This window comes from Lepidochelys kempii, chromosome 13, assembly GCF_965140285.1.
Source record: "Lepidochelys kempii isolate rLepKem1 chromosome 13, rLepKem1.hap1, whole genome shotgun sequence".
NCBI lineage: Eukaryota > Metazoa > Chordata > Testudines > Cheloniidae > Lepidochelys > Lepidochelys kempii.
This window is the reverse complement of record NC_136392.1, coordinates 29,641,695-29,663,782: the sequence shown is the minus strand read 5'-3', so window position 1 is coordinate 29,663,782 and position 22,088 is coordinate 29,641,695. Positions and strand designations below refer to the sequence as shown.

The following is a 22,088-nucleotide window of genomic DNA, read 5'->3' as shown; positions in this document are numbered from 1 at the left end:
TGGCCAGAATCGCTCTAGTTGACACTCAGCCCTGGAAATCGTAGTGATTTGCCTTGGGATCCTGACAGCTGAGATACCTTAAACCCTGTACCTTGGTGTTTCATTGACGGATGCAAACATCTGAAACCATGGCCCGTGCGGCTGAGACATTGGAGGATACGTAGCCCAGTTGCAGTGAGATAAGAATTCAGCGCTTCTGCTGGCTCAGGGAGCTGAGCCCTGTGGCTAGTAAAAGGTGCAAATGGCTGTCCAAAGTCCAGTGTGTGGTGTGAGGGCTGGCCAAGCAGGAGCTGGTCAGTCTTGGGCATGTGTATGAAGGGAAAGGGGAGGGATATTGTAGATGGTGCCAGGCAGGGAGGTGGCCCATGTGTAGTGGGTTAATGGTGGCCACGGCTGCGTGCCTAGAATAGCAGTGCATTGGAGGCATGCAGCACTGGCGTACCATTGTCTCAGGAGTGGGGGCGAAGAGTGGCCAGGGGTACAGAGGCAGGGTTTAGGTTATTTGGGGTATTTTCCAAGAGTGGGGGTTGGTTGGGGTTTAAGCATATTTCCCAGTTTGCTGAACTTTAAATTATCGCTAGAGATTTAAAACTTGAATTTCACCTTCTAGTTAGCAAAGTGTTTGTCTGGGTGTTTCCTATGGGGGCCATTTTTAACCCATGATGTACGTTATCGCTGGCTTGGAAGCGACAGACTGGCTGGTCCTGGGGTGACAAGCGAAATCAGCTCACCGCTAGCCTCTCTTCTCCCAAGCCCCCCATCAAACAAAGCCATCCAGGGTTTGTGGGCTGCAGCCTCTCCGCTCAGGGGCAGGTAGCACAGCAAGGACGCAGGGGAGAGGTGAGCACCCCCCGAGCAGTGCTGCTCTCTCCTCCTGCAGGGGGCGCCACCAAACATTTCCAGAGTGCTGGGCAAAGCAGGAACTAAGTCAGGAGCCAATCTGCTCTCATGCACCAGAGGGTCCTGACTGGTGCAGTGTCCTAATAAATCCCCCAAGTTCTATAAGCGAGTGTTGCAGAACTTAGCTACCGCACATGGGGCTTGGGAGACCCAATTCACTCAGCTGTCTGATGTTCTTTGAGAGGAGAGGTGCTAATTAATAATAATTAACAAGGGATACACCGCCCCACGTGCAATATAAGGCCACATAGTGTGGGAGAGCTGCGAACAGGATACCCAAGTGCCTAGCTCCCAGCCCTCTCATCTGTCCACTAGAGCCGGCCACATGCTTGGGCTCTGCCCCTAGTGTTTATGGCTCAGTGCAAGGAGATGTAAGGGTCAGAAAAGACAGAGGGACTTACTCTAATGAGAGCCTTTGAAAAAAGAGTCTTTGGTCCAACCCCAAATACAAAACCTAGCGCCCAGCTTTGGAGTTTCCAGGCAATAGGGTTAGACTAACATTCAAACACTGAGATACACTTGTTTGAAAGGCGGGAGCCCGACCATCCCAGGGATCTTTGAGGCTGGATGATATTAGAGAACAAACTGAAAGCTAGTGACAGCTTTGACTCTGGAGAGCTGGCTGCTTCCCTGTGACATGGTCTTACCAGCAACACTCAGTGCTGTAGGTCTGGACCCACACCACCACCTGGGGAAGCTGCAGTAGTAGTTTAACGTAGCTAGGACTCCGACGTTTGAAGACACAGTGATGAAAAACACCAGCGCGCTGTCTCCACTGCGGCTTCCATTGCTGGTGACTGTGGTGGAGCAGCACCCGTGGAGAATTACACATCCTGGTTTCCTGGTGCAGGCAAGGCCCTGCATCCCTTTGGCATGACTAGGGTGTCAGGACAGCCTGAGCGTTTGGGGGGGCTCTGCCTAGGTACTCCTGGGCTAGTCAGCGTACTGCTTGGCTGTATCTGGAGCAGTCGGTAGGAGTCAGATGATGAATCGAGTAAATGGACTGTAGCTTTCTGGAAACGTTTGGAAAACACACCGTACCATCTAGAGAGACAGTGGCTAAGACACGGTGGTGAGGTGTGGTACAAAGTTATAATACCATGGTATAATTGCTAGCGTGCTGGGCTCTGTGAAGGAAACATGAGTGCTAGTCCCAGCTCTGATTTTTCTATGACTTCACCACTCTGTGCCTCAGTTTCCCCTCACACCCTTTGTTTGTCTTGCGTAGTTAGGCTTTAAGGTCTTGGGGCAGGCACAGTCTCTTCTGTGTGTTTGTACAGTGCCTGGCACACTGGGCTCCTAGATGCTACTGGCATACAAATGTAATAACAAGAACATGAGTCTGGGGCAGAGGCGGTGCTGTGAAGAGGCCATCAGTGAGTTCTGAAGCTCCCCCCAGCCAGTGTCTATAACACTGTACCCCACACCCCACCACCTCTCTGGGGAGAACGGTTCTGACAGGCGTTTAAAGGAAAACTCACCTAGGAATGTTACAGAGGGTTGTTAATGTCTTTTCCTGGGCTATTTCCTGGACCCTTTCGCTTACAAAGGCAGGTTTTCTCAGTACCTCAAGCCCTCCTCTCCAGGCCTTTATAGCTTTGGCCCTGTCACAGAGGACTCCCATGTACAGCTGAGCTATTAGCCCAGACCTTTATAGGCACCACTCACAGGGGAGGAGATGGCCACAGAATTCATGGCCTCAAAGCCCAGCTCTGTTCTCCCCAATGTTAATTAAAAATACGACGTGCCAGGTAGGAAGGCGCCACCCTGGAGACTAAGGCCTTAAAGGAAGCGAGTGAGAATAGCGGAGGCTTGAGGTACACAGCACTTCCCCCTGCCCTGCGTCCTGCTGCCCCTTAGCTGCATCTGTAGCAACAGAGCCACTGTTACTAATGACACAGACACAAGCTGACCCATCCTTTGGCTGCATTTTCTAGGGTACCCTCGAGGATCAAATCATTGAGGCCAACCCTGCTATGGAAGCCTTTGGCAACGCCAAAACCCTGCGAAACGATAACTCCTCGCGCTTTGTAAGTATGCTAGGAGGATGTGTTTGTTAATACACAGGGTTTATATTTCTAGAGGCAGCAACGCTCAAGTTATCGATACCCATGCCTGTGTGAGGTGGCCACAGATATCCAGAGCTAGCTTTTACATAGGGAACAAATCATTGCCAGAACTAGCAACTCTCTCTTCTTTAGATGGGTTGGATGTAGGGCCAAATCCTTTGCTGCTGTAAAGCAATGCCACTCCCTGGTGTTAACTGCCCAGGCTAGTTCACTGAGCTGTGCCATTTAATTTACACCAGCTGAGGATCTGGCCCTAAAAGGTGAGGCTGGAGTTAGGGGAGGCCCAAAGTCCATCTCTGCTTGGATCAGGCTGTGGGTGATGACCGGCAGTGCCACGAAGGAGCCTGGCACAAAGGGAGAGCTGGAAGTGCCAATGCTGGGAGGTGCCTCAGTGGACCGGTGGTGCAGTGTCCCCTTCGTCGAACCCTGGCCCTGTGTTTGGCTCAACCAAACGCCTGGTTCCCATTTATCTCCATAATAATGCGCTGGAGGCCACAGTAACATTCTTGGTCCTCTCTGGATTCCCCGATGCACCAGGGGCCTGGGAGTGTCGTAGGGTCTCCTGAGCTCGATCAGCAGTAGCAGGCCATGACTGTACAGGTAGTTTGTGCTGCAGACCCAGCATCATGCAGCTCTGCCCAGGAGCCAGGGGCTGTCAGGGGCCATCTGCAACTATCCTCTGAGTGCTGCAGGAGAGCACAGCCACATGGAGCAACGCTCAGGGGGATGAGCCCCCTCTGAGCCAAAAGGGACCAGCACAGGCAGAGAATTTCACCCAGCCACCTTGTATTGAGCCCCAAGGTTGTGTGACATTAGCATTTGGCAGAGAACAGACAGACCCTTAGCCCTCCCCCGCTGTCTGATTTGTAAGAGCTGCCCACCCAGGACAGCAGCTGTGCCTGCCTTAGTGCCTCTGTCCAGCCTAAGTATTTATCTCCTTCCCTTAGGGCAAGTTCATCCGAATCCATTTTGGCCCCTCAGGGAAACTGGCCTCCGCTGACATTGATATCTGTGAGTAAGCAGCCTTGCGCAGCTGCTAATTCAACACGCTCTTTTTATGCCCTGACACTGGATCAGCTCCGGAAAAAGCCCAATCTGGTTTTTTTTCTGTTTGTTTCTAGACTTGCTGGAAAAATCCAGAGTGATTTTCCAGCAACCCGGTGAGAGAAGCTACCACATCTACTACCAGATCGTGTCTGGGAAGAAACCTGAGCTCCAAGGTAAGCAGCTTCAAAGCAACAGGCCCAGGGGAAACGACAGTGTAAACACATCTGGCCTGGGCAACCACAGCCCCTGGTGAAGTCAGTGCCCCACAGGGGGAGGGAGCCCAACTAGATCCCTTGGAGGAAGGGTGCTGGGGGCAGAGCTGTCGTTACTCAGCACTGCCCTCTGGGACCTCACGGAGGGCCCAGAAATGATCCCAACTGGCCCTGCCAGGCTCTGCCATTGAGCCACCTCTTAGGCACTGAGCAGGGCTGGGATCCAGGGGCCGCGTGACAGGAAACCTTTCCGCACTGGAGAGATGCTTGGCAGAGCCCCTGGCGTGATAAGCTTCTTGGCTGCCGCCTGTTGAGCCTGCTGCTGGATTGTGAGCAGCACCTTATTAGGCAGGTCTGGAGAGCCGGGGACAGTAATCTTATCTGGGGGTCACGAGGGCATGCACAGCCACTTCTAAATCAGTCTCCAGCCCAGCAGCCTTCCGAAGATAGCAGAAGGGAGCTGGAGCTGCAGAAGAGATGGGCCTCGCGAAGGGCTGCCGGGCCTGCTGGAGTCAGCCCCACACGCCAGTCCCATCCAGGGAGCTAGAGCTGAGGCAACAGACTGGAATGGGCTGGGAGTCACACCCAGCCATGCTTCCCTCTTCTGCCCTCAGCCACCCAGCCCTCCCCCTGCCCTGCCCACAGAGACACAGCATGCGCTGCTTAGCCCTGGGAACTGGGCACCAGCAGTACGTGCCACGGTGCCAGGGGGCCAGTGCTGCAGGGAGGGGGCTGTATCCGCAGCCGTGCGATGGGCACAGTGTGGTGTTTATGAGGGCCTGGGCAATGAGACCAGGGTAGGGGGAGTGGCAGGGCACTGGCGTGCTGGGGCATTACCAGGACAGGTGGAGCAAAGGCAGAGCAGGGTAGCTCTCCACTGCTCTTTGGCAGCTGCTGCTCAGCAAGCTGCCGGAGATGGCAGCGCACGGCCCGGGGCTCCAGCTGAGCCTCCCCAGGAGCAGTGGGTTTTGTGGTATGCGCCAGGGCCAGCTTCATGGCGCATGTTGCACTATGGGCGAGCCCGGGAGAAACCAAACATCCCACTGCACTTAGCCCCTGCCCGGAGCACTGCCCTCCACCCTCCCTGCGGCTCCAAGGGGCAGGGCTCCAGCCAGCCTCCAGCTGCCTCCTGATGCCTGGGGTGTCCACCTGGGAGCCCAGCCCTCTGCCAGGTTTGCAGGTCCAGAGCTCAGCCAAGGGAGGGCATGTCCCACGGCAGAGCCTTGGTTACACTGGGCCCTAGGGCTCGTTCCTGGAGCTGTGCAGAGCATTAGGCCCCTCCGGTCCTGTGCCAGCCTTTCCCGTGGAGTCTGCTCTGGAACGTAAGTCAGCAGACAGAGGAGCTGACCGTACCTCACGCCCGTGCTCTCCCTCCTGCTCCCAGATATGCTGCTGCTCTCCCTCAACCCCTACGACTACCACTTCTGCTCGCAAGGCGTAACAACAGTGGACAACCTGGATGATGGCGAGGAGCTCATGGCTACAGACGTACGTACCTGTGAGACAGAGAAGGGGAGAGGCCTGGGAAGAGGGCAGAGGGGAGAACGGCTTCACATGCTCCTGGACTGAAATGGGGCCATGGCCCAGCTTTGCTTAGACACCGCTGAGCTCTGCTGATGTTTTATTAATAATCACCCTGTGCACATCTCCAGCCCCTGCCCCGCAAGGGACCCCGAGGTTTGCAGACATTCACTCCCCAGCTGTCCCCTGCAGTGAGGGAGAGTGCATTCTCAGCCCCACTTATAGACTGGAAAGCAAGCCACAGCATGGGTAAGGGCCATGCATGGCAGTGTGTGTCGTTCCTATCACTACGCACCCAGAGGGGGTCAGTCCCATGCAAACGGCCAGTGAGACACATGGCCACCAATGATGCACACAGCCCTAGACATGTAGGAGTGAGCATCTCATTTTGAAAACCACAGAGGCTCAGTGACAGAACCGGGAATAGAACCCGGAGTCCTGGCCCCTGATAGGGGGCTGCTGGTGGGTGCTCAGCACCCACCGTTTTTCCCCTGTGGCTGCTCCAGCCCTGGAGCACCCACGGAGTCAGAACCTATGACGGATACCCCTCCAGGGGAGGGAACCCCAGTTTTAGGAAGAGATGGGTACTAGTAATAGTGGATTCAGTTATTAGAAATATAGATATTTGGGTTTGTGATGACAAGGAGAAATGCCTAGTGAATTGCCTGCCTGGTGCAAACACCTAGACAGACTTATAGGTAGTGCTGGGGAGGAGTCAGTGGTCATGGTACATGTAGGTACCAGTGTCTTAGGGAAATATAGGAGAGAGATTATGGAGGCCAAATTTAGGCCACTAAGTAAGAGATTAAAGACAAGAACTTCATGGTAGCATTCTCTAAAATGTTTCCTTCCTTTGCACAAGGCCAGTAAGGCACACAGAACTGCAGGGTCTCAATGCATGGATGAGACAGTGGTGTGGGGAGGAGGGATTTAGGTTGATTAGGAACCAGGGAACCTTTTGGGGAAGGATTGGCTTATAGAGGAGGGACGGGGCTCCACCCAACCCAAACTGAACCAGACTGTTGGCATGTAAAATTAAAAAGGTTGTAGAGGATTTTTTAAAGTAAGGGCTGGGGGAAATCCGACAGGTGTGGAGAGTACACAATTTGCGTGGGGATGTCTCTTAGGAATGAACTGATTAAATGGGGAACTCTATATCCTAGTAGAGAGGATAGGAAAGAATCTGGTAAAGTACAGGTAGGAGTCAGTGAGGAAGAGTCAAGTGTAAAAGAGTCACATTTATATATAGCACCTGAAGGCAAGCAACTGATTATTGACAAAATGTACAAGTGCTTATATACAACTGCTAGAAGTCTAAATACTAAGATGGGTGAACTAGAGTGCCTGATATGAAATGAGGCTATTGATATAATAGGCCTCACAGAGACTTGGTGGAATGAGGATAATCAATGGGACATAGTAATACCAGGGCTTAAAATATACAGGAACAACAGAGCAGGCCGTGCTGATGGGGGATTGGCACTATATGTGAAAGAAAGCAGAGAATCAAATAAGGTAAAAATCTTAACTGAATCAAATTGTACCAAAGAATTTCTATGGATAGAAATTCCAGGCTTGAATAATAAGAGTATCGCAGTAGGAATATACTCCTGACCATCTGACCAGGATGGTGACAGTGACCGCAAAATGCTAAGGGATGTTAGAGAGCCTAGAAAAGCAGAAAGTGCAGTAATGGGTGATTTCAACTATCCTCATACTGACTGGGTAAATGTCACCTCAGCAGGTCAGAGAGAAACTCCTAGACATCATAAATGCCTGCTTCTCAGATCAGCTAGTCCTGACACCCAGCAGGGGAGAGGCAATTGTTGCTTTCATTCTAAGCGGAGCACAGGATCTGGTCCAAGAGGTCACTCTAGCTGACCCACTCTGTAGCAGTGACCATAATGTAATTCAGTGTAATATCCATGTAGGGGCGATAATACAAAAACCCCCCCACCATGGTAGCTGTTAACTTTAAATGCTTTCAGGGGAACTACATACAAATTTGGACGCTTGTTATATGGAAATTAAAAGGAGCTGCAAGCAGCATGGGGACTATTTAAAAACATCATCATAGAAGCTCACACTAAATGTGTACCCCAAACCGGAAAAAACACTGAGAGGACCAAAAGACTGTCACCACAGCTAAACAGCAGAGTAACGGAAGCCATTAGAGGTGAAAAGTGAATTTTAGATCCTAGTAAGGAAAATAGGGAGGACCACAAACTCTGCCAGGTTAAGTGTAAAATTATAATAAGACAGGCCAAGAAAGAATTTGAGAAGCAACTTGCTAAAGACACAAAAACTAACAGTAAGACATTTGTTAAATACATCAGAAACAGGACCCCTGCCAAACAGCCAGGGGGGGCCACTGGATGACCCAAGTGTTAAAGAAGCATTCAAGGAAGACAAGGCCATTGTTGAGAAAGAAATAAACTATCTGCATCAGTCTTCTCTGCAGAGGATGTGAGAGAGATTCCCACACCTGAGCCATTCTTTTTGGGTGACAAATCTGAGGAAATGTCCCAGATTGAGGTGTCACTAAAGGAGGTTTTGGAACTAAATGATAAATTAAACAGTAATAAGTCACCAGGATCAGATGGGATTCACCCAAGAGTTATGACAGAATTCAAATGTGAAATTGCAGAACTACTAACTTTGGAATGTAACCTATGGCTTCAATCAGCCTCTGTACCAGATGACTGGAGAATAGCTAATGTGATGCTATTTTTTTTAAAAGGCTCCAGAGGTGATCCTGGCAATTACAGGCCGGTAAGCCTAACTTCAGTATCAGGCAAATTGGTTGAACCTAAAGAACAGAATAATCAGACACATAGATGAACATGATTTGTTGGAGAAAAGTCAAAAATTCTCTTTTGTGAAGGGAAATCATGTCTCACTAATCTATTGGCATTATTGAGAGTGTCAAGAAGCATGTGGACAAGGATGATCCAGTGGATGTAGTGTACCTGGATTTTCAGAAAGCCTTCAACAATTCCCACATCAGAGGCTGTTAAGCAAACTAAGCTGTCATGGGATACGAGCGAAGGTCCTCTCATGGATCAGTAACTGGTTAAAATGTTGGACCCATCCTACTCGAAGTGTTCATGTTGCCAACACTCACAATGATGTCATGAGTCTCTCAGTATTTAGTTTTTCTCTTAAAGCCCCAGCTCCTGGAGTCATGTGATTATGTGGCAGTCTAAGCTTTTCCTTCCTTCCTTCCTTCCTTCCTTCCTTCCTTCCTTCCTTCCTTCCTTCCTTCCAAGAAGTGAGTTTCTAGCCCTCAAGGTTGCAGAGAAAAGATTGAAGATGTGTCCCAAGTAAAGGCTCCAAAACCAGACACCAAATGAAAATAGCCCCCAGTTTATGGTGTCTAAGGCAATCTCATGATTTCTCAATGCCTGTCTCCTGATTTTTGATCACGCGGGGTAGGCCACGCTGCACAGGGGATGTGATATGATGGGGCATGAGAACATGCTGAGCCTGCAGCACCTGGGACCACTGGGGAGTTTGGAGAGCCCCTTGTGGGTGCAAGTCAACTGCCAAACTCAGGTCTCTGTTCGCTGGTGGGGGGTGGGTTTGCTGTGACAGTGGCTAGGCTTACCCTCGCTGCCTGTCACCCCTCAGCATGCCATGGACATCCTGGGCTTCAGCAATGAAGAGAAGTACGGCTGCTATAAAATAGTGGGCGCCATCATGCACTTCGGCAACATGAAGTTCAAGCAGAAGCAGCGGGAGGAGCAGGCGGAGGCCGAAAACACTGAAAGTGAGTTTGCCCCATGGCCGAGTAGGGCTGAGGCAAGCTTTGCTGAGCCCAGCAGGGTGCGTGAACTCCTTCCACAGCTGTATAGGAAATCCCAGGGCTGGAGCAGTGAAACAATCCCCGTTAAGTTTCCCATTCATCTGCCCTCCATCCCTTCCCTTTCCCACATTCCTTTCATGTGGCAATGCCTATTGACTAGGGGCCATGCCTACCACAGTGCTCAGAACTCCCCACAGCAGCCCTGCCTCTCTGAGCATCTGTTTGGTGCAGGACACTGTGTCTGCTTCTGTCAAACCAGCTGCCCTGTGCAAAGATTTATTGTTCTCCCTTATTGCATTGTCCTCTCTCAGCACAAGAGGGCAGAGAAAGGGCTGTGCAGGGAACCTTAGCTTAAGCAGTTCCCGATATTTGAGCACAGCAAAGAGAATGCTGATCTAACACGAAACGATTCCCCTACGTCGTTAAGATGGAGCAAATCTTCCTAGACAGAGATTCTCTGGGTTGGTAATACCTCAGAGAGGCACATGTGCAAAAATCGCCAGATCCCAAAAGCCCCCTACAACCCCTGGAGAACACAATACAGACACTGCCCGCTGGGGAGGTGGGCAGACTACAGGGCATTTGGGGGCTAGTGAAAGCCAGCAGAATTAGGACAGCATCATCTCAGCCACAGAACCCTATATTTTTTGTCTTGAGTATGCCCATCGCCTGGCTGCTTCCTCATGGTTTGATGATGTATTCCAGGTGCTGACAAGGCCGCCTACCTCATGGGAATCAGCTCAGCTGACCTCATCAAAGGGCTGCTCCACCCCAGAGTGAAAGTAGGAAATGAATATGTGACAAAAGGTCAGAACGTGGAACAGGTGAGTGTGCTGGGACTGTAGTGTCCTTCCTGCATTTGTTACCTAGAATCCCTTGGCTTTGTGCCCTACAGGAGAGCGATGGATTTGGGTGACGTTCCCAGTGCAGGGCCCTTAGCTCTGGAGTTCTCCCCTCTGGTGGCCCCACAAAGTCTGAGTTTGGGAGCCCCAAGGGCATGGTGTAAGCTGAGCCTGCTGTTGCTGGCTTTTAGCAGCTGTCTCGGTTATTCATTGCTAGTGTGACGTGGAAGCAGGGAGTGTGCTGGCTTGATGGCCAGATATTTTTGGCCATTGCATTTTACAGTGATGGGCCAAGGCTGGAATTTCAATTCGAACCCCTTCAATTTGTGGAGGGTTTCAGTTCAAATCCCTGGGCCCTGTGGTTTGGCCTGGGTTGGATCCACACACAAGAGGGTCCTAATTTCTGTGGTTCTTGCTTCAACTGCAGCCCCTATCTCATGAGTATGTTGGCTCAAGATGGTGGAAACCTCCCCAGGACAGCAGCTCTTGTGAGATTCCCACTGCCGAGGGCGGGAAGATTGCAAGCACAGCTCATGACGTTTCCGCACCCTCAGCCACACACCCAAAGCTTGGCCTGGATTGCGCACCCACCTTGCACACCAGCCTGGGAGTCACATTTCTGATCATTCCTATCTGAGTCGTGGGCCTAGGTTCCATCTTCAGAAGTGACTTATGCACTAGGGAGCCTGGGGGTCAGAAAGTCCATGGGGGACAGGCTCCTAAGTTACTGGAGTACTTTTGAAAATGTCACCCTAGATCTAATCTGGACCCCAGCACATCCCCAGCACATGGAGCTTCAGGTACACTTAGTCAGGAAAGGAGGGCACAAGATAAATGGCTGCAGGAGCACAAACACACGGACTAATTCAATAGCTGAAAATGCGAACGGCCCTTGGTGGGAGCAGCAATTCCCTTGGCTCTGTCTGGCTATTCCCCTTCCTGCTCTGAGAGTAACAGGTCTCCACCACCTCAGGCTGGGTGTAGACAAAATGAAACTAATAGGGAGCAAGTCCCAATGTAACGAGCCCTTTCTGGTTTGTGTTGGCAGGTGGTGTATGCAGTCGGGGCCTTGGCCAAAGCCACCTACGATCGCATGTTCAAGTGGTTGGTGACTCGTATCAACAAAACCCTGGACACCAAGCTGGCCAGGCAGTTCTTCATCGGAGTACTGGACATTGCAGGCTTTGAGATCTTTGAGGTGGGTTGCAGGGGTGGTGTGTACTAAACTGACTCAGTGCCATAGACACACACGCAGCTTTCCCACGGCTTCTGGCAGTTCTGCCATGAAGATATGGGTGTCTATGGAGAATGGAGCTCATGTATCAATTCATTTACCTAGAGTACACCCACCACAGCCCCCTGAGGACCAGAGTGACGATTCAGTCCCAGCTGAGTTCTTTTCCGCCTGCTCTGGAATGGGACCCCAGCTGGGCCTGTCCACACGGGCTGGGTGGAATCACTGGGACCAAAGGACGCTCCCCTTTGCTTACACAGAGGTTTGGTTTGTGTCTGTAGTTTAACAGCTTTGAGCAGCTGTGCATCAACTTCACCAATGAGAAACTGCAACAGTTTTTCAACCACCACATGTTTGTCCTGGAGCAAGAAGAATACAAGAAAGAAGGCATCGAATGGATCTTCATCGACTTTGGCCTGGACCTGCAAGCCTGCATTGACCTGATTGAGAAGGTAAAGCATGAGGCGTGGAGATGGGGGTCAGTGACTCTGCCAGCCCGCTTGGGTGGCTCCGTGAGACAGGAGCAGGCTGTGCATACGGTTTGGCTGCACAGGGCTCTGATAATCTCTGTAACCAAGCAGCCAGCTGAACAATACCATTTGGCAGATCCTTTTGTTACAGGGGGAGGATAGTTGGCTGCCGCCAGACTGAGCTGTAGGGCTGAGGGCTCTAACCGTTCTAACCGGCTTGCTGAGCCCTCAGTGAGTTCTGGATTTCACCCTGGCCCTGACTGATCAAGAGGGAAATGAAAAACAGGTCCAGGGGAGCGGGATGGCCTACTGATTAGGGGAACCCCAGAAGGCGGTGGGCTGGAGGAAATGGGGAGGGGCTTTCCACAATAGAGTTTATCCTGCCAGTTGGGATGTAGGGAGGGAATGAGGGGAAAATGCCGTCACAAGGTGGTGACAGTTTGTCCCATGGCACATTCTCCCAGCACCTCTCTGCAGAGGCCTGACTCTCCTTCCCTGGCAAGGGCCTCAGCACCTCCCCAGCCAGGAGTGCAGAGCAAGTCTCCCCTGCAATTCAGCTGCTAGGATGGCTGCATTTGTGCCAGGGATTGGTTGGGGGCCGGGATTGGGTGGGGGCCTTTCTTGTCCTTTCCCCGCTGTGCCGAAGTCTGAGCGGCTCATGGGTATCCTTTCCTGCAGCCGCTGGGAATCCTCTCCATCCTGGAGGAGGAGTGCATGTTCCCGAAAGCCTCAGACATGTCCTTCAAGGCCAAGCTGTACGACAACCACATCGGGAAGTCTCCCAACTTCCAGAAGCCACGGCCAGACAAGAAGCGCAAATATGAGGCGCACTTTGAGCTGGTGCACTATGCGGGAGTGGTATGTCCCCCGCCGAGCCCTTCTCTTTCCCAGGCCTCTTGGGCCCTCTGTGCTGGGCTGCTGACCTGACCCGCTTCTCTTTGTCCTGGTGTGACAGGTGCCCTACAACATCATTGGCTGGCTGGATAAGAATAAAGACCCCCTGAATGAGACAGTGGTGGGAGTCTTCCAGAAATCGCAGAACAAGCTCTTGGGCAGCTTATATGAGAATTATGTAAGCTCCTCCTCAGGTGAGCCATGGTCCTGCCCCGCTTCACCCCTCACCCACACCGTGACTTCGCCTGGGAACACCTCACGAGTTGCCCAGAACTGCTCTCTGCTGGCACCAGCAGGCCTGCAGCATGCGGTGACTCTGACAGAAGGCCATCATCAGGGGCGGATTATGGTTTTGTGGGGCCTTGGGCCAGAGCAAGTGGGGATCCCTCCCCACCCCTTCTGCCTGCAGTCCCCCCATGTTCCTGCCAGGGAAATAGGATCGGGGCATGGGGGCACCCATTTGCATGGGGCCCCCCAATTAGCCAGAGCCCCTGGGCACGGGCCTCATTGGCCCAGTGGCTAATCCACCACTGGCCATCCCCTGCTCACCAAGAGACCTAGGGTGCCACGCTGCACTGATTCCTGGGAGACCTGGATTTGACTCCCATACACAGTCTCTTGCTCCCTGGGCAATGGGGTGCTGCAGCTTAGTCCTGGGGAGCCCAGTGGGGGATGGTGTTGTAGGAGTGAAGGGGAATCCCAACAGGGAAAGCCGGGCAACACCAGAGGGGAGCAGAGGTTTATCCCGGTCTGCAGGTGTGATCCAGGGTACGTGTTGCCATTTCCCCCTTAACAGAGACCTGGCGCCCGGTGCTGGCCCGGGGTTGCTAAGATCTGCATGACGGGGAATTCTGCCCAGGCCAGACTCACAAGCCACCTTCCATTCCCCAGTGAGGAGAGAGACAGGGGGACTCACAAACAGCTCTGCCCCTTAGTTAACGTGCTCACCAATCCAACACACACTTCCATTCTCCCTCCAACGTCCCTGCCCACACGCTCATGGGACTTCTGCCACCGCGTCTGGGCCCAACACAGACCGCCTCCTGCCTCCCACACCCCTGCCTCCCGCGTCACACACCCCTTCCTCCCTCCTCACAGACCAAGTCCTTCCTCCTTGTACACCTTTCTCCCACCTCACACACCCATGTCCCGCCTCACGCACCCATTCTGCCCTCTTCACACACCCATTCTTCCTCCTTGCACACCCCTTCCTCCCGCCGCACACACCAAGTCCTTCCTCCTTGCACACCCATTCTTCCCCCCTTGCACACCCCCTCCTCCCGCCTCACACACTCCCAAGAGCAGGCCCGTGGCTCATCTAGGTGCACTAACATGGGACCCAGAGTCTTCCAAATGCAGCAGACACAACAGACCACAGAGCAATACTTCACCGGCATCATGAATTTACCGTTTCCCTCCAACAGATGAGCCACCAAAGACAGGGGTCAAGGAGAAGCGTAAGAAGGCGGCTTCCTTCCAAACGGTGTCACAGTTACATAAGGTAAGAGCGAGACCCACACTCAGGGCAGGAGGGTGAAGACTCCCCTCCGAGAATCCATCCCAGCCCCTCACACAGCCCGGGGGCATCTCCCTCACAAGCCCCTGACGCTGTAAGAGACACAAAGACCCTACAGGGTTGGTGTTTCTTGCTGCGTGGGCGCGACAGGTCCTCAGCCTTAGAGCAGGTGCCAGCTCTGTGCCGGGTCGGGAAGAGTCTCAGCCCCCTGCTGCTAGCTCCTCTCCACGCTGCACTCGCTCAGCTAAGGACCCGTGGTCCCAGACGGAGAGAAAATGTCCCCCTTTGAGGTGGGGCTTGTGCCGCTGCTGAGCCCGCGATGGCGCATCTCCGCCTTTGGGAGAGCGGCAGTTAAGACTTGCAGTGATGTTTAGATAATGTATTACATGAACATCACTTTAAGTCTGTGCTACCTCTCTCCTCACTCTGAACTGCGGGAAGGACAGCCCTTGGCAGAAGACAATGAAGGTGGATCTTACGGGGCTCTGAACAGGGGAGGATTATGGAGCCGCCCTGCAGCTCTCCTGCCTTGGGAGATGGCTAGGGCAGATTGCTAGCTCAGTGCAGCACAGGGCCCTGAACCCCGTTCACAGCACTCACTCCGGGGGTGTCTCTGTCTCTGAGGCAGCCAGGGGGACAGCTGAGAACCAGACCAGACTGGGGTTCATAAGCCTAAAGCTAGATCCTGCTGGAAGAGTCTTGTTCTGCAATGACAGGGGAGCAGCAGCTGTGCCAGTCTTCATTGGCTCCAGCGTCAGATGGGGGGGCTTTCAGAGCTGAGGGTTCTGGGTTCAACCCACTGCGGGGACACTTTACTGGCCTCCTTCCTTGTGCATTGGGAAGGCCTATCTGCCTTAGAGACATGCTGCTGTGAGTGGGTCAATCTAGCTGCTGCAGGGTGTCTGCTACCGAGAGCAGGGGGCTGCCTGGCCTAGGAGAGGAGGCAGCTTGGCATGGCACAAGGAAGGGCAGGGCTTCTGGGTGGCTTGGGCCATTGCTCAAAGGGAAAGGAAGTCCCAGAAACAAACATCATGCATCACTCATGCTCTGAGTGAGACGGGGGGACGCCTACCCCCCAGGTTGTGCCCTGTCCTTGCACTTTTCACAAGGAGCGTGGCTGGTGTGGGGGATGCCGGCGTGGCTGGCTCTCGTCTCCAGACTCCTGGGATCAAATCCTTCCCCAAGCTGCAAGTGAAAATGCACTTGGTAGCCCCTACCATGCATGGCAAACCCCCATGGAGAATGGCACCATCCAGAGGCTGCTCAGGAGAGCCTCAAAGGAGTGCTGTGCCGAGCCCTCCCCCGCAGGCTGAAGGCCTCCAGGGCCCAGAGACCTTTCTATGGAAGCCGGGCTTAGGGTGTTGTTCCCACAGCCTTGGGAAGGTACAAAGACCCCTGAGGAGACATGGGGCAGGGGGATGCGAGGTGAGTGGTGACACCCGGCAGGGCAGAGGCAGCGTGTCCCGCCTCACCCTTGTATCTGCCCTACAGGAGAACCTCAACAAGCTGATGACCAACCTGCGGGCCACCCAGCCTCACTTCGTCCGCTGCATCATCCCCAACGAGACCAAGACCCCAGGTATGCGGCTGCAGGACTGGCCTGGCCCAGGAACGGGGCTGGTAGGACAGCACTCAGATTAATGGCAGCCCATCATTATCTCCTCTGGGCTGCGTGTGCCACCTGTTCCCGCCAGAGCTCTGAGGATCCCATCCCCCACCTCTAGTCACGGCTTCCCAGCTAAGGAGGCCTGACAGGTGTCTCTCCTGGGCCCATGATTTCCAGCTCCTGTCAGGAGGGGTCAGGGGAAGCACTCCCCTCCAGATGCACCATGTGCCCTAGGGCTGCCCAGAGGGGCCACAGGAGAGCTCCCTGTCTCCATGAGCCCCTTGGATGCAAAGGTGAAAAGGACCTTTACAGGGGGTCTAAACCCAGAAGCAAGTGGGTCGCTCCTCAGGAGCTGTGGGTAAAACACCTGCGCTTTGTGGATGCTGCTCCGACCCCTCCTAGAGTCTCCTGGCAGGAGCAGCAGAGATGGAAGGCAAATCCTTCCCTAGCTATGCTGCGAGCCTGTGTTCTGCCATCACACAGGAGACACACATAGCACTGGCCACCCTCCAGAGAGCAGAGGGGGCCCAGGCCACAGCACTGGGTTTCGGTCCAGGCCAGCAAGTGGGGTAAACCTGTTATTAAAACAGGGGCCACGTGCAAAATCCAGGTCCAGCTGGAGGCTCAGCTTTCAGTTCCCCAGTCCTGCTGGCCATGGGGTTTGGTTCAGGCCATAGCCTGGTCGACGTGGGCCCTGTTGACACAACCCCTGCCTTCTCTCCTCTGCAGGAGCCATGGACGCCTTCCTGGTGCTGCACCAGCTGCGTTGCAATGGTGTGCTGGAGGGCATTCGCATCTGCCGCAAAGGTTTCCCCAACAGGATCCTCTACGCTGATTTCAAGCAGCGGTAACGCCTCCCCTCTCTCTCCCCTGGCTGCTGGGGATTAGCTCAGGCAGGCAGCAGATCGCCCCAGGCTCCGCTTTGCTCCCCAGCGCGTGGGGGTTCATCTGAATCCAGCATGTGCATTGCTCACCCTCTGCCACTGGCCCTGCTGTGCATGGTGCCTTCATCCTGCTTCCCAGCGCAAAGCCGTCCGAGATTCCTGGATACACCTGGGCTAACGTGGATACATCAGGGTGTCGTGCTGCCCTCCCCCAAATGATGGTGTTCGGCGTGAGAGGCCGGAGCCCAAGGCAGAGGCTGAATGTCAGTCAGGGGCTAATGAGGCTCCCCGCATCAGATGCACAGAGCCCAGCTCAATTCCCTCCCTGCCTCTGTGAGCTGAGCTCGGAGCTGGGTGGAAGTGTAGGCCCAGGCACAATTGGCAGCCTGCTGGCCTGGCTCTGATCCTGGCAGTTCAGCCCCATGGTGCTTGTATCATGCAGATCCCAGCACAGAGGAGGCAGCTCTGAGCTGGCCAGGCATGCTACGTACTGGTGCACAAGCCAGCACGCGACCTGTGCCATGGTGCTGCCGGTGTCTAGCGTGGCCACAGCACGTGTCGCACAGACATGTTCCTGGCTGGGTCCCTCTTTGCGTGGGGTTAGGGGGAGCTACCAGCTCGGTGCTATGGCCCCTCTGCTGTGTCTCTGCAGCTATCGGATCCTGAATCCTGCTGCCATTCCTGATGACAAGTTTGTGGACAGTAGAAAGGCCACGGAGAAGCTGCTGACTTCCCTGGAGCTGGACCACTCCCAGTACAAGTTTGGTCACACCAAGGTGAGAGGGGAGGGCAGCTGGGCTCCCGCAGGCAGGGAGGGAGCTGGAGCTGGGTGGTCTGCCCTGAGGATGGGACTCCTCCTTGGAGAGCTGCAGGGAGGGGAAGGGTGAGAGTTCCCAGTGCTCTTCTCCGGCTCCAGCTCACTCTGCTCTCCCCAGGGCTCATCGCCTCCAGAGGTCTTGCTCCAAACCCCACCACCCCAGCGCTGTCTGGACTAGGCCCTCCCGCTGCAGGTCCCTGCCCTGCCTGCTCTTCCACCCGTGGGAGGAGGCAGGGTGGGGGTGGCTCAGTGCAGCAGTTGGAGATGGGTAGCTAGGGAAGGGCAGAGACACAGGCTGGGAGGAGGTCCAGCAAGGACCCCCTTTCCCCAGGGTCCCATCATCCCAGATCATGTTGTGGTATTTGAGTCGCTGGCTCAGAGCTCCCATAGGCCCTGCCCTAGCAATCGGGGCACACGTCACCGAGCGGGCTGTGGAGCACTGGCGATGTGAGTCCACACCAGGCAGCGCTAATGACACATACTCAGGCGCTGAAGAAATGGTGTCTAGGGGTCTGATGGCTGCTCAGAGAGGTTCGGGTGCCCATTGGTCCCATAAGCTCGCTCTTATTCCCCTCCTTGCAGGTGTTTTTCAAAGCTGGTTTGCTGGGCCATTTGGAGGAGATGCGAGACGAGCGCCTGGCCAAGATCCTGACGATGCTGCAGGCCAGAATCCGTGGGCGGCTGATGCGCATTGAGTATCAGAAGATGATCAACCGGAGGTAGAGCAGCTAGAGGGGCGGCCTGCCCTGCCAGCACCGCTCACCCTTTGCTGTCCAATCAGAGCAGGCAGGGATGAACCACCCATCACGCCCGGTTGGTCAGACAAGTCCAGGGGCGGAGCTGGATGGAATTCCAATGAAACCTTTGCCAATCCATCAAAATGGAACCATTTTGTGGAGATGGTTTGATGCTGCTGAAGTTCCAGCAGAGCCCTGCCTGGTTTCGGTGCAGCTCGCCTGCCCAGCTCCTGGGCAGCCTGCCTGGAGGGCTGATGGGGAGCCAAGAGCCTAGAAGTCCCAGCTCCCAAACTTATGGCTCTGCGGCAGCTCCGCCTGGCAGCCTGCCTGCAGCTCTGTTCCCTTTTAAGGAGAATTTCATTCCAAATCAGAATGAAACCAAATTTTGAAATACAACGTTCTTCCATGGGACAGAATGCCCTTTCCCCTGCCCTGCTCCACTCAGGGGGGTCACTTCTCCCATTGCTGTACAGGCAGCAGTGCAATCCATGGGCTTTATTACTTCTGGTGAGGGAATGGAGACTGTATAAGGCAGATCAGTTTCCTCTCTGGGCTGCTCACGCTGAGTGGTGGTGGATTTTCCAGGCGGCAGGCAAGGAAAGCATCCCAGCATGCATGTCAGCTGTATTGCCCGGGGAGTGTTTTTCCATGGCTTGCATGACCTGCAAAGGGGGACTGGGAGGGGCCTGGCAGCAGGAGACAAAAAGCCATGTCCCCATATTTGGGAAGTCTCTTACAGTCAGTGTGGAGGGCTCGCTAGGGATACACTGGGATAGAAACCCCTGGGAGGGTCAATGCATTCCAGGCCATGGACCAGACCTGAGGCCATTGTTGACCCTTCTGTTGCTGTACATAAGCACCATGCAATGGTTGGGCAGTCCCGGGAATTGCTGCCGCAAGGGCCAGATACCCCAAAGAGCTCAACCCCTGACATGCACCTGACATACTGAGCTGTTGTGAAAACCTATCTCCGCACCTGCCAGCCAAGAAGGTGGTGTTTGTGGGGTGGGAGCAAGCAGGGAGTCCTTGAGCATCACAGTTTGACTGAGCCTGCCCTTCTCGTGCCTCAGGGAAGCGCTCTACACCATCCAGTGGAACATCCGCGCTTTCAATGCTGTCAAGAACTGGTCCTGGATGAAGCTTTTCTTCAAGATCAAGCCTCTGCTCCGGTCGGCGCAGAATGAGAAGGAGATGGCCACCTTGAAGGAGGAGTTCCAGAAGCTGAAGGAAGCTCTGGAGAAGTCAGAGGCTAAAAGGAAGGAGCTCGAAGAGAAACAAATTACCATGATCCAGGAGAAGAATGACTTGTCTCTCCACCTTCAAGCTGTAAGCCCCGTGTACAGCTCCTTGGCAGGGGAGATGTGGGTGTGGGTGGTGAGAGTGCGGGTAGGCATGGATATACCCCACCAGACAGGTCAAATGTAATACCACAAGCGAGAATGGTCCCTTAGATGGGAACCACTAGCCTTCTGGCCCCTTGCACCCGAGAGGGCTCAGAGAAGGACCTGACACTGTGGACAGGATTGTTCAAAGGAGCGAGGCTTGGGAATGGAGAATTTCTAGGTCACTGCTCAGTCTGGTCTAGGGCACCATGGTCCAGTGTCATCTGCTGGCCATTCAGAGGCCGGCATGAAATGAGATGGAAGGCCTTAGTCCAGTGCTGAGCAAATGCCCGTCTCACAAAAAGTCCCATCATAAGGGGAACCCTTGTGTCAGGGCAGAGACTGAGGAATGAATGGGCTGCTCTGCAAAGGTGACCCCACCAGAACAGGCTGCAGCACATGGGTGGGACGTGTGAGTGTCTGCTGGCCAAGCTGTGCCTGCTCCCTGGAGCGCAGTCTCCAGGCACCGTCAGTCCAGCACCTCCCATCACCCGATACACCTGAAGCAGAAGGACCAGCATCAGCTTCGGCAGCTCTCCTGTTCCTCTTTGGCCCTAAGGGATGGGAAGAGAAAGGATGGGAACATGCCAGAAAGAAACAAAAGCTTCCTTCCATCTGCCTGAATGGCTTGTGCTTGCTCTCTACATTAAGTGAAGAGCATCAGCAGCTAGTGTCCAGGAGAATGAGGGTGTAGTGATCTCTGCCAGGGGCTAGGACCCCTGACTGGATGGTAATATTTCCTGGGGGAAATGGATGAGCATGTGTTTCCTTATGCACTCTCCCAGGAACAAGACAACCTAGCTGATGCAGAAGAGCGCTGTGACCTGCTGATCAAAGCCAAGATCCAGCTGGAGGCCAAGGTGAAAGAGCTGACGGATCGTCTGGAGGACGAGGAGGAGATGAATGCGGATCTGACCTCCAAGAAACGCAAGCTGGAGGACGAATGTGCTGAGCTGAAGAAGGACATTGATGACTTAGAGATCACGCTGGCCAAGGTGGAGAAGGAGAAGCATGCCACAGAGAACAAGGTAACAGGCACCGCATGTGAGAGGGGTCACTGTGCAACTGCTGCAGCCAGTTACCGCGGGCTCCACAGAGCTCTGTGGCTACACTCCCGATGGCTTCCCTGAGTGTTGTGACTGCTGTAGGAGCCCAGGGACCTGCTCAGGGAGAAGAGGCTGCTGTTAGGGTGTGAGAGGAAGGGCTCAGTCTCTGGCAGGGCTGGCCAAAATGCAGCGAGGCTCTGTAGAAGGTACTGTCTGAAAGAGCAAAAACCTCCCTGGCCCCAGAGCATTGCACAGTCTGTGCAGCAATAAGTGAAGCCGGGGGTAATGCCACGACTTTCCACCTGCAAAAAATGCCTTCAGTTTTGCCTGGTGTAGCTGGTGAAAGCGTTGGAATAAGAAGCAAGCCCATGACAGACCTGCAAGAGCAATGGGGCTACAGGCAGTAATGGTGACAGTGACGGTGAGGATGCTTGACGGTGATGGAGGTGATGAAGGCGGTGGTGGGGATGGTGGGGATGGCAGTGGGTGTGATGGTGGTGGAGATGGTCGTGGTGCCTAGGGCAGCCCTCGCTGGAAATGCCAAGGTCAGGACAGGCTGCAAAAGGGAGAGCAGATACTACCAAAGACTGGTGGGTAACACTGAAGTACATTCATCAGTCACAGACTGTGCTTCTGATTCCCCACACTGGTTATCAAGAAGATTAAAAAAGAGAAATCACACAGCCCCCTTTATTGCATTCCAGTTCGCTGGCTCCCATTCGGCACCTAGGTTTTTTTTTATTTAAAAACTGCTCACTATACAAAATGTTCTTCTGAACCCTAAAGGGCCAGCCACATTGCCAGGTCAATATTAGTTTGGCTCTTACCCAAAATACCATGTTGCCAGCCAATCCTTTAGTGTCTAAAACTAAGAGTTTGTTACAGGGGTGGGCAAACTTTTTGGCCTGAGGGCCACACTGGGGTTGTGAAACAGTATGGAGGACCAGGTAGGGAAGGCTGTACCTCCCCAAATAGCCTGGCCCCTGGCCCCCTATCTGCCCCCTCCCAGACTGGCCCCCTCAGAACCTGCGACCCATCCAACAGCCCCCTCTCGGGTCCCCCCACCCCTAACCACCCCCCAGGACACCACCCCCTATCCAACCCCC

General features: G+C 54.1%; 1 protein-coding gene across 1 annotated transcript in view; it reads left to right on the top strand.

Annotated features, from left to right (window-relative positions):
• Positions 1-22,088, top strand: part of MYH7B (myosin heavy chain 7B) — a 50,675-nt gene that overhangs the window by 12,165 nt on the left and 16,422 nt on the right. The window contains exons 8-24 of the mRNA XM_073309927.2: positions 2,838-2,930; positions 3,917-3,980; positions 4,091-4,189; positions 5,613-5,716; positions 9,380-9,518; positions 10,260-10,378; positions 11,445-11,594; positions 11,912-12,082; positions 12,779-12,958; positions 13,056-13,188; positions 14,419-14,495; positions 16,002-16,089; positions 16,846-16,963; positions 17,653-17,776; positions 18,400-18,536; positions 19,625-19,880; positions 20,722-20,964. Coding sequence (XP_073166028.1) covers positions 2,838-2,930; positions 3,917-3,980; positions 4,091-4,189; positions 5,613-5,716; positions 9,380-9,518; positions 10,260-10,378; positions 11,445-11,594; positions 11,912-12,082; positions 12,779-12,958; positions 13,056-13,188; positions 14,419-14,495; positions 16,002-16,089; positions 16,846-16,963; positions 17,653-17,776; positions 18,400-18,536; positions 19,625-19,880; positions 20,722-20,964 — 2,295 coding nt within the window. The remainder of the gene's footprint in view (positions 1-2,837; positions 2,931-3,916; positions 3,981-4,090; positions 4,190-5,612; positions 5,717-9,379; positions 9,519-10,259; positions 10,379-11,444; positions 11,595-11,911; positions 12,083-12,778; positions 12,959-13,055; positions 13,189-14,418; positions 14,496-16,001; positions 16,090-16,845; positions 16,964-17,652; positions 17,777-18,399; positions 18,537-19,624; positions 19,881-20,721; positions 20,965-22,088) is intronic.